The sequence below is a fragment of the Mytilus californianus genome, unplaced genomic scaffold (assembly GCF_021869535.1).
Source record: "Mytilus californianus isolate M0D057914Y unplaced genomic scaffold, xbMytCali1.0.p SCAF_1, whole genome shotgun sequence".
Lineage (NCBI taxonomy): Eukaryota > Metazoa > Mollusca > Bivalvia > Mytilida > Mytilidae > Mytilus > Mytilus californianus.
In genome coordinates this window covers 129,077,095-129,096,343 of record NW_026262581.1, presented here as the reverse complement: position 1 = coordinate 129,096,343, position 19,249 = coordinate 129,077,095, and the positions used below count along the sequence as shown (strand labels likewise).

Below are 19,249 nucleotides of genomic sequence, written 5' to 3'. Positions count from 1 at the left end.
TTATTCAAATGTTCTCTTATATCCTTGAGGCATCGTCCCCTGGTATCAACTGCATTCAAGTTACCTATGATGCTTCCTTGTTTGCTTTTGATACAGGTAGGAAAGAGACATTTACACACATTTTACATGCCTATGGCCCATAAGGTATCGCCCCCTGGTGTCAGCTGCCTTTAGGAAACCATAATGCTTTCCTATTTGCTGCTGACACAGGATGAGTCATGGACATGTTTAATTTCTACTTTCTTTTTGGCTAATTATTATATATTTAATTGATCCAACTTTTTGTGTACTATACATATGTGGATATCTATTTTTCTTTTTTTCTTTTTGGGCTGCTTGTTTGTTATCTATATCAACCACACTTGCAATAAAATGCATTAGTATTAAAAAAAACAACATACTATAGATTCTTTATCTACGTATTCTTTAAGAACTTAAATAGTTCTCGTTTAACTTTTTTTTTTTTTTTTTATCTCATTGTTTGTATTGTATTATGAAAAATTATTGATGTTGTAATGTTTATGCCCTTTGGGGCCCATAATTGGAAATAAAATATCTTAAAAAATATCTTATCTTATATATATAGATACTTGTGGTATAGCTGGGAACAGTATATCTAAGCTTAGATGTATATCTAGATAATATATATGTTCCTGGGTATAGTTGGACATTTGTTGATGCATTTAGTGATTTTTTTTAATTTTCAGTATTTATTCAATACAAAAAAAATTTTGGAAGGATCAATAAAATATTTTTTCCGGAAGATGATCTTAAACTGTTTTTTGTTCAATTAATTATTTGAAGTCAAATCAAACTTTTTTTTCATTTTCCACATGTGATAGAATTCAATCTCAAGATTATCACATGTTTTTCATTGATTGTTTACCTTTTTTATCTATACAGAATACGGGGCCTGTTGACATTTCATTCAAGTATAATTACTATCCCATAGGTTATCACGTGAGCCCCGGAAATGCACATTAAAAGTGATAGTAAAAGATACGCAAGCGTAACCCTCCCTCACGCATGCGTACTGTCGTCTATCGTGTTATCAGATGTTTCCTCATGGCAGCAACGAAACGGTTGTGCATGGGTTTCTCCTCGAATTGGAAAGATAATAATGCTAAGAATTCAGGATCTAACAATTCCAAAAATGGACAGTTGTGTAAAGTGGAGAGCCTTCTTGACATTTGTGCTAAAATTGTGGCTGAAAACATACCGTTTCAAACGGTAGAACAGAGATTTGACCGAATTCCAGAGCCTGTTCAAAGTCGAATTGTGTTTTGGTCATTTCCGCGTAACGAACGAGATATTTGTATGTACTCATCGTTTGCTGTTTGTTCGAAAGATGGTTTAGATAACCAGAAACTTCCCTTTCACTTGGGAGTAAAGCTTCTTGAAAACGGTGCTGTTGACAATGTTTTACAAATTGGTAAGTTTCACCACACCTCTGACTTTTTATGAGGGTCTGTCAGTGCGAGTATGTCATGCATGCCGGCAAAGTGTTTTCTGTGTAATTAACTTATATTGAATAGTAACAAAATATTTTTTAATAACGAATACACGTAATCGATCAGTTGTGACTGACTGTCCTGAAACAGATAAAACTTGTAAAGTCCATGACACTATTGATTCTTCAACCGTTTCACAACACTGATATCAATAGCAGTAGTTGACTGTTCACACAGGAATTCGCAAACAGTGTTCTAAAATTATTTCTTAAGTTTTTATTTATTCATTCAGACTTATAAATAGAATAGATAATGAAGTTAACCAACAGCATGTCTTTGAAGATGATAGAAATTTTCTTTGTTCCCCATTATTATATAATTATTTTTGTAATGTATGCCATGTAATTTTGTCTGCCATTGTTTGTGACAATCCAATAATCAGTTTATTGATCATCACATTATCACCTCTGATTGGTAACCCAATTAATCTGCAGGCTTTATTCAAAGGATATATGGTATTGATTTTGAAACAGAAATGCCCCTGGAGTCATAATCCCTATAAGACTTTACCATTGGATATTGAATCAAGTGCTAATGCTCTGGTTTCTTCATTAGAAGGAAGCCTGGTGAGAGTAGAAATCCTGCTTTAAATAATATAACCATTTGTCATGTTCAAAGAAAAGAGCTTGTTAATTAGCCAGTATGTTGCAACTGAACTGGTTTTTCCTGCTATTTCCTTGTTGTTTTTGTGAATTCAAATTGATTTTACAGTTAAATCTATTAAATTGATTTACAGGTCCAAAATTTGGCTAATATTACTTTTAGTGCATGTCTTCAAAACTAATAACTAATCTTATGACAGAAGCTATCCTGCAGCTAAAAGTTGATTACTTTTTTACAGTTTTATAGGAAGTGAGTTGGGGACATTAACCATGTCTTTAGGTCCAACTGGACATTATTAGTATGACTTCAGGGACAAAATCTGGAGATTGATCTTTGGTGTTCTATGTGGTCATCATTATTCATAAATGAAAACAGATCATTCAAAATATGTCAACATCCCAATAAATGTGGTTCTGTTCATTCCTCCAGGATTCATATAGTCTCAACTACTATGACCTTGAGGTACAGTGTACATGAAGTGGCACAATTATACATTAATGATATGTAAAACTGATAGTACATTTAAGTTATGATTTACACAAGTGCAAAAAGACTCCAGGGACATTTATCTTTACAACATATCCTGAATATTCATGTTTATTAACAAAATTAATAAACCCACATTGATAATTTTTGGAGAGTGGCCTTGATTGGTCTTAAAATGATACTTATTTTATCCAAGTACCTATTGATTTATAACTTGTACATGTATGTACATTTTTGTTAATACATGTATATATTAACAAAATTAATAAACCCACATTGATAGTTAATTTTATTAACAAAAATGTATATACAATGTATATATATTACACACAGCTATTTGAAAAATGCAAAGTATACTTTGTAGTAAAAAGTCTTTCCTTGTATTATTTTTAAAAAGATTTTAAACCAACATATATTCATATACATGCATGTATAAATGTTTGATACAAGATTGACACTGCTGGTTATAAAAATAAGAAGATGTGGTATGATTGCCAATGAGACAACTCTCCACAAGAGACCAAAAGACACAGAAATTGACAACCATAGGTCACCGTATGCTTCAACAATGGGTAAAACCCATACTGCATAGTCAGCTATAAAAGGCCCCTAAATAACAAATGTAAAACAATTCAAACGAGAAAACTAACAGCCTGATTTATGTACAAAATAATGAACAAATAACAAATATGATATACAGCAACATACGACAACCACTGAAAAGGTAGTTGTTTTTTCTTAGACTCTTATATTGACTTGTAGACTACATGTACATTTTTGTACATATGTATCTTTCTGAATATATGCATGAAATACTTGCACCTGGATGTTATGCAACTTGCAATCAATACAACTTCTATCAAAAAGTTTGCCACTGGAAATTAAGCAAACAACAATCTATCCAATAGTTTAAGGGGAGATTACTCATTGGATTTATATTGTAATGGCCAATGTACTTTGTAGACCACTTTTTGTAGATTGATTTATATTCTAATAAATCAGACTAACACTACATCACAGTTCTTACAGAATTACTTTCCTTAAGGCACAAGTTTTTGTCATGTGCCAGGTTTTGCATACATTTAATCATTAATGCTATTGATAATACCACAGGTATTCCGCCAGGCTAATGACAAAGCCAAATCTCAATTAAACCCACATTTTATTATATACGGAAAATCTTTATTGGGCTCAATGACACAAAGCCTTAAACTTTTCATATTTGTTTTGGTCAACAATAGACGGAATTATAACTAAAGGGTATTGGTCATTTTTCAAAAGTTAGTTGAGTAAATTGACTAGAAAGGTGTGACCAGCTGGACATTTGTGGTGGGACAATGTAGACAGCTAGTCTCCAATAAGATAATGATTAATTTTTATAAGTGATAGTGTTTTTTGTTGATTTCCTCCACATGTTCTGTTGTCAATCACATCTTGTCCCAATAATGGCCAGTTTTATAAACAGTACTGATTGTTTTAAAATACCTGTATGGCTGGATCTTCTTGATTCAATATTCTCTTTTATTGTCATGATTTCATTAAAGGATAGAGTTACTATCAGGCTACATGTTCAAATTGTAGGTTGAAGTTAAAGCATGTAGAATAAGAATTTGTATTTTGGAGCTAACTTTTGTAAAAATTTTACCCCGAGTGGTTTATGAGTTGCATAAAAAAGACATTGTGACATTGTCAGATTTTGTTGTTTATGGTTTATTGAGTAGTTTAAGCATTTGATCTATGTACATATTATATGTAGTATCAGCATAATCTGGATTGATAAACATTTTTTTTGCATTGAGTATTGATACATTTTTTGGCTACAATTTGTACACAAATGTAAAGGATATATATCTTCATTGTTGACAATATTGGATGGATATGTCTATATTTGAAAAGAGATTCGTTACATGTTGGTTATCATACTTTTTCTGCTATATAAAATGAGTACATCAATAAGGCCTGAGGGTTGTGTCTTCAAAGACAGATGCATGATCCATTTATTATTAAATGTGATGCATATACATGTCTATCTTAATTTTATCCTAAAATCTTTGTAACTATTTAATGTGACCTGTTTGCTGATTTTTTCATTCAGTTGTTGGTGTAGTTTCCACAAAACACATTGCATACATTTCTGAAAAGGTCAACATCAATCATCTCACACAATGTATAGAAAAAAGCCATTCTTTTAAATCTTTATATTAGTTTATGAGTACAATAATAAAGGGTGTTCAATGTGCCTTTCAACAAGGTAATCAGGTCATTTCTGTCAAAAAGGAAATATACCATTAAATTTCAAAACAACCTTTTACTTATAAGCCTACAGATATTAACTTATTTTTGGTTTTGCCTTTGCATAATGATGAATTACATCATCAGGTTTGTGTCTTGTTCTGGTAAACACAATTTTGGGGATCTAAAAACCAAATTGATGATTTCATGGACCCTTTTTATGGTAATTGCTCAGAACAGAGGTGTTTGGATTTTGTTTCAGTTGAAAGGATGACATATGATGGACTTTTTTTGTCTTTCTTGGTTGTCAGATATATATTCCCCTAGATTTTGCCCTGAATGTTGATACATGTACTTACATATATATATATATAATGTTGAGTTAAATATATCAAGTTGGCATTTTATTTGGATGAACACATTTATTTACTGTATTTGATCTTAAAGTTATTTTTCGACTAAACGTATATACATTTTTATATACAAACAATAAAATTACACATTATGATAATGATTATCTAAGACTTTTATAGTTTTTGATTGTCATCTAAGTACCTTCTCCCCCTTTTTAGATTCTAAAACAAAATTAAAAAGGACCCTCACTCTTGAAATCTTCATGAACATTTTACAAGGCCACACTAGTTTCATTTTCAGTTCTTTGAATTCTAAAAAAACAAAAGAACTGAATATAAGAACAATTTTACTCCTGAAAACATATCAAAATTGGAGCAAATGAGTTTAAAAACATTGTAGGATTCATATCTATACAAGGAAATTGAAGCAAGTTTGACTTCTTAAAAACATCATCTGAATTAGATTAATGGGAGTGAGCTAGATGACTAAAGGTCATTTCAAGGGTTTCTTCCCTGAAACAAGATATTGAATTGATTTTAGTGTGTTATTGTACAGTGATAAGTTTCTGAAAAAGTTTGCATATATATATATGTATTATTTTAGTGATAGAATTAGGTATTCATGTCTGACCATTTGTTACTAAAATTGAGAATGGAAATGGGGAATGTGTCAAAGAGACAACAACCCGACCATAGAACAGACAACAGCAGAAGGTCACCAACAGGTCTTCAATGCAGTGAGAAATTCCCGCACCCGGAGGCGTCCTTCAGCTGGCCCCTAAACAAATATATATACTAGTTCAGTGATAATGAACGCCATACTAAACTCCAAATTGAACACAAGAAACTAAAATTAAAAATAATACAACTACTAACTAATTTATAGTCGCAATACATTAAGCCTTTTTTTTTAACTGTTTATGGATTTTGTGTATATATGTAGCCTGTAGAAATAGGGACCACATAAGGAAAGTGATACATGTATACAATTCCAAATAGGCTAAAAGTAAACCTTTAGATTCTTAGTAGAAAAAGCTATTTTATTTTCTGAGATTTTTGCTGAAAATATTTAAATTTTGTTGCTGAAACAAAGAGTTTTAGGGCAAGGACATTTTAAGTCTGGTAATTAGATAAGTAATCATTAATAATCATGGCTCAGTAATAATATTAATCCTGTGAGAATTATTGACAGGTCCTTGATGCTGAACATATGAAGATAAGGGGACATATGGAATTCTTCACTTGTTTATATCCCTTAGCACCAGAGTGTTGGCAGATATCCCAGTAGGTTAGAATACAGCTGGTTATCAAGGTCACTGACCCTTGACCTTAGATTACCTTGACTGCCTCTGAATTAAATAGTTTTACTATGATGAGTAAAAATAAAAAATAAATCAGATTATCTTTGAATGAGCCTTTTAAACATCATGCAGGCAACATAAAAAAATATTAAATGTTAAAAAAAACAGTCATATGAAGAAATTAAATAGCTATAAAGGTATACATTGTCTTTCCCTCTGTACTTAACATTAAGTTCAGTTTTAAACTTGCATGCACTCATTGAATATCATTGGATTTTTTTAATGTTTGGTATGTAATAGTATAAAAAGTAAATTATTCAGTACGAAACATTACTTATGCTTCAGCTAACATGGATTGGTTTCAAGTGAAAAAGAAATGAGGTATAACTTTTTACATGATTAAAAACCTGACTTTTATAAGTTTTATAATAGAGCCAAAACCACCATCATGTTCTGGATTGTTTTATTGTAAGATAACTAAGGGAGATAGTTTATTTTCATTCACTGCAAATTTTGTGAATGACATTTCTAAGGTCAAAATAGGTGTAGTTCATTCATTGTTGTTGCACCATTTACACACACAATTATATTGTAAACTGCAATGTAGTTTGTAAGAGTTTGGTTAACTTTTGTCGTAATCACATATTTTATGGTTCATATATGAGATTTGCAATTTTTCAATACATTCCACTTGTGATCAGTGTTTAACTTATTTCATGTTATTATAAAAATTTAGAATTAAATTATCTTATTTAGAAAAAAAATAAATATTGTACGACTAACCATTATCAAAATGGACTTTGAATCATTTAGAACCCCAAGCAGATGGTACCCATAGTTTAAAGGGCTTGGTAGAGATTTGTAGTGAGAAAAACAGTATTGTTAACACACAATAAAACTAAGATTACAGGATCGACAAGTGGCTTGAAATTTCTCAGTGGACATTCAGTTGTTATTATAACAATTTGACTCATTACTTGACCACTAAAGGAATTATCATAAATCATTGAGTTAATTACCGTAGCCATGGACAGTTTAGTGGACTGTGATAATACCAGTATTTCTATAGGAGTCCTGTGCATTGTCAGGGTACACCTGGTCATAGTCATTGTAACAAAAATTTGAAGAATTTATAATCAATAATAAATGAATGGATAAACTATGGTGTCAATACAATTATCTATATTGACCAGAGTAGCTACTCAGGTTGTTAACCAACATATACCAGACCTTAAGCTTTCATTTGAAACCAAAATTACCCAATTATTTAACTTATTTGCAAACTTACAGCCATGTCTAGGAACTATTAAATCTTGAATGTTCTTTGCGACCAGGTCTCAAATAAGTGGTTCTGTACCTACTGTACTATTATTTATATAGATTCCTCACATTTAATTATAAAGCATGTGCATCTAACATGTAAACTTCTTCAAACATTTTAATAGATTTGAACTTGTACTTTTTCAGGTTTTCATTTAAGTGGTACAGTTACAGAGCCAGCCAATCCACTGTTCTCAGGAGAAACAGACAAACTATATAAAGTTTCTATCAGCTTTGATCGGTGAGTGTTCCTCAAGTGTTATAAGCGCCAGGATGTTTCATTATGATAGACTATAAACTTTTGATCAACTTGAGTCTTAATTATTTTTCACTGGAGATATGTGAAGGAGGATTATTTTTTACCCTTAGTAACTTAGGTTTGGCCTAGTGTGGCTTTTGAATTATTTTATCTAATTGAGTGCAATTGGTTTTGATTACTTACCAAGTAGTACCAGTTACAAATATTCAATATTAAGACATCAAGGGGGAAATCAACATTATTATCCACCATTTATAAATAAATTAGTATTGTGTGAAACTCAATAGTCATGACATCAAGATGGGGAAATCAACGTGACTATACACCTTTTATAAATAAATGTATTGTGTGTAAATCAATTACTTCAGACATGGTTTTTAGAATTCAGAATTCTGAAAGCATTGTTTTAATGTAACATATGTAATCACTTTGTCTGTGTTTTGTATTCAAACCCGATGATAAGCATAAATTTCCTGTATTAGAATAGTAAATGGTCATTATTTATTATAATTAAACCCATATCAGACAAATAAGAACTAAAACTTTGTATGTATGTCTGAGGTAAAACCAACCCATAAATCTTTACACATACTTTAATGTTGCAATAATTTATACTAAGGGGAATTCCTTGATGTTTAAAACTATCAAATTAAATAAAAAATATGAATTTGCATACATTATATGGTATTTTAACTGATAGTTCAGAAAGATGTTAAATGCTAAGGAACATAAATTATTCCACAAAAATGATTAAAATCATAACCTATGGCAACCTACTATTCTAACCACTTGTTTGTGTATCTTATATAAAGAGATCTTTATTTCCTTTATTAAATAATTCTACAAAACAGTCTGTACCCTGTGACAGTATGTATATAGTAGGTACAGTTGAGGTTGTTTTTTTTACTTGTGTTGCAAGAGGTATATTATGATGACATGAAAGCCATCTAGATAGAAAGTCATTGAGTTAACTTTGTTCAGTTGATGCAGATAGTATTTGCTACCTTTAATGGAAATTAAAGCACACATTTAAGTTAGGTCATACAATTTACATATGTAGCACAATAAAATTAAAATACGTTTGACCCATTAGAAAAGAATTCATGTCAGATCCAAGCCATGGTTTTTAATGACTTCAATATATGTAAACACTGACTGGTATCTCATTAATTTTTTAACATATATTCAGAATTGTAATGCAAGGTATTCTATGTACATTTATGCAAATGAATAAGTAAAATACATGCATTTGTAATAAAACTTTTCTATTTTGAGAACATTGTAAATTCTGAATGTCAAAATATGGAGTAGAACTAAAACAAATATTTGACTTCTTTTCTTTATCTTGTCGACAGTCTTTCCTGTTTTTTTAAGGCACCCCATGTGAACAAACTCATGAAGAAAATCAAATAACATCGATCAACTCAAAAGTCTGTATAATTTTGATTTTGTCAGTGACTAAGATGTTTATCTCCGGGCTGCGTAGGATTTTGATCAATGTCACAGAGGCACTTGTCATTTGAATTTTGTGTACACAATGATCGGGAACAAACACTGGTCTATACAGACCAGATTATATAAATCTTACATTTCCTATTGATCAGTCATTATACTGACTTCATGGCTGTCGGGGGAAATAATTGGATATCCAGTCCAAGTTGACAGACCTCAAGGAAAATAGATTCTGTGAATCTGTAATGAAGGTTTATTGGATTGATTGGTGGAAACCGTCTTTTATATCACTGCAGTCAACTGTAATTTACCAGCAAATGGGCCGGTCGATCTGGATGAACATTATATGTTTGAGATCTTTTCTAATACTTTACAGCTTACACTCACTGATGTATATAATGCAATATAATTCAATGCAGAAAATTTTTAGTATAAACAATAGCTGCCAATCATAATAACCATGATAACATTGTGTTATTTGTAAATAATGATTTCCTTTCTTTGTCAGGTATCTCTTTTATGTAAAATCACTGTATCATGCCAGCAGTGCTTAAACTGCATCAGTGTGTCGGCCTTTGAATAATTCATCCCTTCAGGTCTTCTCAAATATGGATTCTTTATTCTAATACTTGAATAATCTTTAAGCAAACTAATATCTTTTGAAAGCTTGATGAAATAATTCAAATGTCCTCACTTGAATTCAAACTATGAAAGTAAACATCTCCTAGGAGTGACTTTGTGTGTAATTACACATTCAAGTGTAGGACACAAACTTGTGTCTTGGTCTCATTCAGTGTTTGGTTTTGAGGCTTTAAACATGTGCATGATATGTATTTTTTTTACAATTGCTACCATTTGAACGAGCTTTGAATAAAATTTAGTCAGAATTAAGCCATTTCAGTTTGAAAGCAGATTTTACAATTTAAAGATGACAAAAAATATTTGAACCCCTCTAACGAAATTTGTAAGTTTAACGTTTGCATCCTACAGTGTAAAAATGCTAAGATAAAAAAATTGTGACTTAAGGTGTTACAACAGATAATGTACTACATTGTGTATTAACATTTCATTATAGGACCAATCATTGTTCCAGTATTTTACAACTTATAATTTTATTCTGTAGAATAAGTTTTAATATCAAATATGAATATAAGATTGAATATTGCCACTTTAAATGATATGTGGAATATTACTAAATAAGGGTACACTTGACCTTAAGCCCATCCGTTTTAGGCAGGTTATCTGATGTTTTAACATTAAGTTGATGTCCTGTAAAATTTGTTTTCATTTTGAAGTTTGTAATCAGGAAATCGAATGAAGTGCATATCTACGTAAATAATGATAGATAAAGATCATTGCCCTTTTGTACATTGCCATGTCCAACAATCCCATCGGTATAATATTGTAAGGTACAAAAAAGACATGAGCCTTCGACATGGGCTTAGAGGTTTTTCAAGATTTTAAACTAATATTTTATAAAAAATGTTTCTGATACAAAAGAATATGGTAGATGTGGTGTATATGTCAATGAGACCCTTGGCAATTTTTTGGACATTTTAATGCATTAAAATCATATAAATCGTGAGAAACATAGGATTTAACTCCAATCAAAGAGGGCATATACCCTCTATGCCCCGTCCCCACCACCCCTGGTTCTGGAGACAGCCACCCAATGACATAAATAGCAAAAAATCATCAGGATACTGTCTTCACCAACAGACAAATGTCTATACAAAATATCAAGCTTGAAATTGACCTGGGTCTCAAAAGTTTATATAACTGCCTTAATTTTTAAAACATTGTTACACAGTTAGGAATGCTGTTTCTTGTGAATATTAAGATCCATGAAATCTTTAGCCTTGACTTTAGGAGTGCAATGTAAATCTTTAGTCTTGGCTTTATGAGTACAATGTAAATCTTTAGTGGTGGCTTTATGAGTACAATGTAAATCTTATGTCTTGGCTTTATGGGTACAATGTATTATGTACAAATGTAGCTTTATTCTGAAAATTATCCTGGAAAATAACAGGAATTATCAAACTACAAAAAATCTGTTGCAGGTGTAAAATAACTTCAGTAAAATGTGGTTGTGGAAACAAAGACATATTTTGGTGCCAGCATGTTGTTGCCTTGTCTTTATACAGAATACGCCGTGCAGAGAGTGTAGAGCTTCGTGTGCCAATATCAGGTGAGCCTTAAAGCAGTGCAGAAGAAAATTGGGAAATGATTCTGAAGCAATTGCAAACAGAAATACCGAATGCTCACAAATTCAATGATAAGTTTTAACATTTCAAAACTTAAAAGAGTAAAAGTTATGAGAGTTTAAAAATATTAAAGTACAGATTTCATTACAAAAGAATTTAAATTTATCAAATTTGTGTGTATTTTCATTTCAGAAACATTGTTACAAATGAGCCGAGAACAACTCCAAAAGTTTGCACAGTATTTAATATCAGAACATCATACAGATGTGCTTCCAACTGCTCAAAATATTGCTGACAAAATTTTATGTGCTAAATCGGAAATCAATCTTCTTCCAGGTAAAGTAATCTTTATACTGTTTAAAATATTCAAAAACTTCATAATTAGTTAATTCAAGGTACAAAATGTAGTTTAAACAGATGTGAAAGAATCTGGATAGTTATGTTATTGTTGAAAGGTCATCAGTTCTGTCCTGGATTACCTTTAATTCTCTTTGGGTCTGCTAAAATTGCTTACATCTCCATCATTTGGTCTCTGGTGGGTAGTTCTCTCATTGGCAATCATACCATATCTCCTTATTTTATATTGATAATGCTACATGTTATGGTTTTTTGGGTTGGCTTTTGTTTCTAATTTAGAAAAACAGGGTATTTATAAAACTTTGTGATAAGGTTCACTTATAATTAGACTTTAAAGTAACATAAAACTTAAGTATAGGTGACCTTTGTAATGGAAGTCAAGTTTCACTGGGGAAAATGTCATAGACATACAACTTCTAAATTATTTATACTCATTTATGTTTTAAATTTATCCTTATTCTCCATATTAATTTCATCCCATAGATTAATTGATGCTGTCAAAATTTTAATAGTAAAACACCTCTCACAACCCACACAACTTAAAAGTTAAATTACCTTGGTTTTAGGGATATTTACTGTAAATAGTTTACAAAAGTACAGTTGGACTTTTTAACCAACAAGAATCTATTTCCTGAATTCATTTTGTTGGTTGTGATTTATTCATGGGAATACAATTATTTGTGAAATTTGATATAAATGTAGAGTCGACATAAACTTATGTATGGTTTTTAAATGAGAAAGCTACTATCTTGACTATAGATATGTATATATTTATATAGGGAAATTGTTGGGTGAAAGATATCCAATGAAGTACTTCGAAACTACCAGACTAGAATAACAGCTTTTATTGTTGTTCTTTATTTACATGGTTGGTGGAAAGTCGAAGCAATAAATTTTAGAATGTGTATATTTTTTGGCACAATAAGATGACCTCTAGTGTCAGGTACAAGTACTATTTGATTTTCATTTCTAAGAGCTACATGTCTTTGATATTCATTTATAACAGACACACATGTCTTTTGTTATTCAATTAAATTAATGGCAGCTACAAATGTCTTTGTTATTCAATTAATGGCAGCTACATATGTCTTTGTTATTCAATTAATAACAGCTTCATATGTCTTTGTTATTCAATTATAACAGCTACATATGTCTGTTATTGATTTATAACAGCTACATATGTCTTTGTTATTCACTTATGACAACTATATATGTCTGATATTCATTTATATCAGCTTAAATTGTCTTTGGTAGTCATTTTTATTAGTAGCTACATTTGTCTTTAATATTCCTATAGAATAGCTACATTTGTCTTTGAGATTCCTATTAAACAGCTACATATGTCTTTGAAGAAACATATGCAGAAGAAATCAATGAATTGGCAACAACTACAAACAATCAGAAATCAAAAAGGTTTAATGTTATGTACATAATTTTTGCAAAATGTTGGGCCAAAGAATACCCTAATCCATCAGTGATCATTTTCAATTTTCATGGATACTGTGAAAAAAGGTAGAGGGTAGAGTAGAGAATGAAATTAGGTATCCAATTAAATGCCGATGTAGCTTGACTTTTAAATATTAAAAGTCTCTTTGTGTTACCACTTAATTGATAATGCTTGTTAGTTGTATGCAGTCCATGGACATTGATATTCACATTGTATTGTTCATTTTATACCCTCCTCTAGATACATATTAGCCGGGAGCACAATGCGATGACGATGAGCTCTACTTGCCAACAGCTTTTTATTAATGTTAAGAACAATAAATTCTGCTGGCACCTTTGTCCTTTAAAACAGGATTTTTTCCATGTGTACAAATTTGGATTTTTAAAAGAATACTTAGTATGTCACCCGAAATAATCTTGAAGGTAGACGAAAAGATGCCTATCTTAAACTGTATCCTGCCATGTTTAATTTTGTTCTTGTAAAATACAAAGAAATCTATTATCTTTACCAACTAACATAAAGGACAAAGTAATTAAGAAATTGGAGAGGATGATAATTAGTTCATATTTTATTATGTAGAAAATGTGTTGTTAAGTCATTGTTGTGATGCATGTTCTCAGACTGATAATGGCTTGTCAAATTAGAGATGTAGAATAAAGTCAATGAGACAGCAAGCCATCACTATATAGTGGCAGATCCATGGGGTGGGCATAGAGGATGTACCCCTTTCATTGCATGATAAGAAATCTCCTGATTTATTTGATTTTTTATCATAGAATTATCCAAAAAATGTTTCGCCTAGCTCCACTTATCGGTATATCTTTAGTTTTCTTTAACCTCCCCCCCCCCAAACCCCTTTTTATAAAATCCTGATTCAACCCCTACAATTTATCCAAAAATAATCTTGATGTCAACATACAGTCTAAAAGTTATATTTGGTAGAACATTTTCATTGTTTGCTTGTATGATCAAATTTGGATTAAATATTCAGGTATTTTGCTATTTCATTGGACTCAATAATAGACTTTATTTTGTGGTTTTTGTTTTTCCTGATAAGGAAAGTATTTATTTTGTTGAATAGAGCATTTCTTTCAATTATAAAGACAGACATGAAACATTGAAAATATATGGAAATGTGAAATTCTGAATTTTCAATCTTCCTTGTCAAATTTAATCATTATGTCCTGGTTTCTATACAGACAATATAACTTTGAATGAGACTTATTTCTTTTCCATACAAGTACATAATTATATAAATTGTAACAGAAAGTAACAGTCATTTGTACTTTTCATGTATCAATCAGGTAGGATTTAGTACATGGATGTGGAAAATCCTCATTTTGTTCCCTTTTCAATTTAAATGTGGCATGTCCAAGAAGATTATTTTGGTGGTTTTGAGAGGGAAGTCCTGTCAATAAGATCCTATCAGTGTAATGCCTCAATAGACTTGTGTAAGAGGGGAGGAAAGACTTTATTATAAGTCTATATTAGTCATACACTTTTAATGTTAATTGAGCTTTTCATCAAGGGAAAGTTGAGATCTTTTGTGAAAACATCCTATTTTTAAAGATCCTTGAACATTTTTGTGGGTCAGCCTTATAATTAAACATCTTTATTGGAATGAGATAAGGGGATTTGTAAAGTAAATAGGATTTGGGATCTGGTCAGTTTTGTGCTGATAAAGGCAAGGCAATGCATTGTATACAATGAATAACTGGTATATCCTATATTTGCACATAAGAAAAGATTTCATGTTTGCAAATTCACAAAGAAAACAGAATTAAAAAATGCCAATATTTAGGTGGTAAGAATTTTAAACATTACCAGTAGTGTATAACAAAGTAATCTGAATTAGCTAGCATTGCCAAACACAAAACCTTAAAACACTATTCCCATGTTACTGAGTTCTTTGTTATGAAAAATCTATTTAAGATAATTTATTTAACTATAATTTTCTTTTATCCTATATTATAAAGCTATTGATTCAACTTGGCGATTTATAAGGTTACAACTGCTTAAGGATTTTAAGTCAATACATAAAAAGAAGAAAAATGAGCTTAGGGTTGATTTTGATCATATTGTACTTATTGACTAAAACTTGGAGGCCAATGTTTTCACTTTTATGCAGAAAGATTTGGTGATAGGGAGTTATTGAACACCGTAGTGAGTCAGTCTGGTTCTCGGCTGACCAAGCAGAATAAATGTTTCTAATTAAACATGTTTCCCATTGAATAAAATATAAAACATTATCACCCAATCGTTGGTAATGTGTGAATGGAGAGAAATGGTCTCTTTATCAATACGACAGCCTGTCTTTTCACAGTGAGTTCCACAGCATATCACATGACTATTCAGGTGGAAACACAGTAATTACAGTTACAACAGATCTGCAGTTAGAGAAGGAATGGCAAAGATGCACAAAAACATATTTGTCCTCAAATGACTGGGTTGAGTTACATGTCACTTATTGACATGAACTAAATAGTCAATATTCTGTCCTTATTATATATTTGTTCTATTGACAAAAGAAAGTGAAACTGTCATTAAATCTCTTTAGGACAGCTACATAATGACAATTTATTGTTATTTTCTGAAAATAAGGAAAGTAAATGCTTGAAAATGACACTAAGGCTATGTTCATCATACTTTCATTGTTTGAAAACATTGTTTTTTTCCTGTTTAAATCTTTCTTTCCCAGGCTGAGCTATTGATTTGGCCGTGTAATCTGACATTAGTTCTGCCCGTTGACAAGTATAATACAGAGACTTGGGCTGACATGCTAACACATCTTCCTATAAGATATGATTACAAGGCATTCTTGTAAAAATTATTGACAAAATTTGAGTTTTCATTGATCACAATGCAATCAATAGGAGCATGTATTTAAAGTTGTAATATAAAACAAAATTGATACATTGATTTATGAAAGATCTACAGGCACTGGGGTAATAACTCTGCCTATTGTACACATAATTACTGTCTGTCCTTTTGTTAAAAAACCAAATAACTTATTAGTGAAAGAAGCATCCACGTTCTGCATAATTCATCTAATTTTATGTCCTTTCTTCCATAAATTCCCAAAGTGACAATCTAATGAAAATTGGCAGCAGGGAGAGAATCTGAAGCTAGAACAAGGACACTGTGCAAATGATGCAATATTGAATTTCAGATAAATTGCTCTGATGGTAGTATTGTATTTCTCTTAAGTCAAATTTATACAGAGTATTGTTGTTTTAAAGGTGATTTAACAAAAAAATCCTTCGAACAGTTGATGTGAGAATAAAACATGGATTTCATTGATTTCTGTTGTCTGAAAAAAAATGCAAAAAACAATATTTAGAAATGATTTCTTCAGCAACTGTAAATTCTATAATTTGTCATTGAACAGCTTCAAAGCAGTTTGTATAGGTATATAATAATTATTCTAAGTAGGATTGGGTCAAGTCTTTTTCTTTGTCACTTCCTCTCAAAGAAGATTTTTAAAGTAGGTTAACTTTAAAACAGATGTGTTTTATACCCCAGATGTGACTTGAAATCTTTTGTATGGAGAACATTACACATGTGTGCTGCAGTGAAGTGTGCAGACCACACATTTAGGAAAAGAGATAATCACAAATTGATCACTGTCATTTGCAGTGGGGTGGTATGAAACTGATGGAAAGAAATTAAAACCTTTGATTTGTGATGTTGGGATAATGTTCCAAAGGTTAGAAATCTTTGCTATATAGAAAGGTTGTATAATCATTTAACAGCTTGTCTTCTTTACTAAATAAGTGTGGTAATTCTGGGATTTAGCAAAGCGCAATATACATGTACAAGAAATCGGTTGACTAGAAACATTCCTATCATTTTCTGTTGCATGTGACTTTAAATAGGAATACCTTGGAGCCAATATCTGAAAACTTATTCACCAATCTTAATAACTGTATAACAATAAAAGTTTAAATTTACACTAGGTGTGTGGATTGTATTATAAACCTATGTTTACAGTATCAAATATTTCCTTAAGATCACAAGCAATCATTTGATCAGTTTAATTGTAACAGGCATAGCTTTTGAATGAGTGGACTGGTCTTTTTTCACAAACCACCTGATATTTTGTTGTTCTCTTTGCTGTATTGAATATCGTATTTTTGGTTGTATACATTTAATAGCATTCAGTGTTGATCAATGTGAAGTACAGAGCATTATGTATGAAGGGGTTTGTTTGATAAAAATATCTTTTTCATCTTGACTGATTTTTACCTAGACAAGAGCTTAGACTTCACTTTGTAGACCAAAAAGCTGTTTACATTTAACAGCTGAGAAATGAACACACAAAGAAAATGCCCTAGATCTACACCAATTTAACTTTTCTATGGTTGTCTTTTATGGCTGGAGTGACATCCTATAAAATAAAACTATGAATATATAGCAACTTAACATTGATTTTATAGGAAATGAAGGATATAGTAAAGTGATTGAACAGAAATATATTTGGAATGTGTGTATAATTTGGGTTAATGATCTCCATACACACACATATATACAAAACCCTTAAGTCAAAAAACCACATGGCAATTATATTAACTTTAGAAATGATAGCAGTATTTTATCAAGATGAAGGCCTTTCAACTGTCACTATGTAGAAAATTAAGTGGATTTTATAGCAACCATTTAACAAGGAAAATGCTCTTCTTTGTAAACAAGATGTTCAAATATTGTTTAGCGACACATTTTAACATGCAAACATCTAATTTCAGTGCAGTACAACTTTGTTAATGCTTGAAGTAATTGTTTTCCTTTTAGAAGACAGTAAAGAAATTGATAAAAGATAGCATGTTATAATAGTTTTGTACTAAGTGTTTTTATGGTGAAAATTTGTGTAAAATCTGTGAAATCCACACTATCCAGATCAATAGTAATAACATTAAAAATTGTATCATTTGGAAACATCACAACATTGATTTATAATGATACGAAAATTATGTCTTGCTTTAGGTATTGTTTATTGAAGCCTCATTTTTCAAGGACTTGGAGGATATCAGGCTTCATTTGGTGAAAGGCCTTCTTATAATAATCTATATTATTTGTTAATTTTAGCAAATATTTGAATAATTAATCGCCTCATATGGTAATGTGGTGGAAATTATACCTTTTTGTCAATATACATGACTACATTTCTTATATGAGTGATTTGTATTTTAAAAATTACTTCAGTTCTGATTCAACTCCTAATATGAAAGATTTGTACAACTCCTAATATGAATGATTTGTAATTCAAATTTGACTGCATTTCAGATGATTTCTTATAAAACTCCTGATATTAATGATTTACTGCATTTCTTGTAAAACTCCTAATATTAGTGATTTGTATTTAAAAAATTGACTACAGCTTTTATAAAACCCCAAATAAAAAAGATGTGTGGTTAAAAATTGACTGCATTTCTTTTAAACATATATGAGTAATTTGTATATAAATTGACTGCTGTTCCTATAAAACTCCTCAGGTGAATGATTGGTATTTAGAATTTACTGTTCTTATAAAACACCTAATTTAAAGATTTGTAGTAAAAAATTAACTGCAGTTCTTATGAAACCCATTACATGATTAATTTGTAGTTAAAATTGACTGCAATTCTGAGTTTGAGATTTTTAGTAGTATTTTGAACAGATCATAATGGCTCAAGTAACCCCAAATAAGACTGTTGAAAAGACCTTTTTTTTTTGGGGGGGGAAGCATCT

General features: G+C 30.8%; 1 protein-coding gene across 1 annotated transcript in view; it reads left to right on the top strand.

The window, feature by feature from the left end:
* Nucleotides 1-1,050: 1,050 nt before the first annotated feature.
* Nucleotides 1,051-19,249, top strand: part of LOC127734104 (zinc finger SWIM domain-containing protein 6-like) — a 32,720-nt gene continuing 14,521 nt past the window's right edge. Inside the window, exons 1-4 of the mRNA XM_052243749.1 lie at nt 1,051-1,432; nt 7,954-8,047; nt 11,578-11,705; nt 11,914-12,057. Of these exons, the coding sequence (XP_052099709.1) occupies nt 1,066-1,432; nt 7,954-8,047; nt 11,578-11,705; nt 11,914-12,057 (733 nt within the window). The 5' untranslated portion in view covers nt 1,051-1,065. The remainder of the gene's footprint in view (nt 1,433-7,953; nt 8,048-11,577; nt 11,706-11,913; nt 12,058-19,249) is intronic.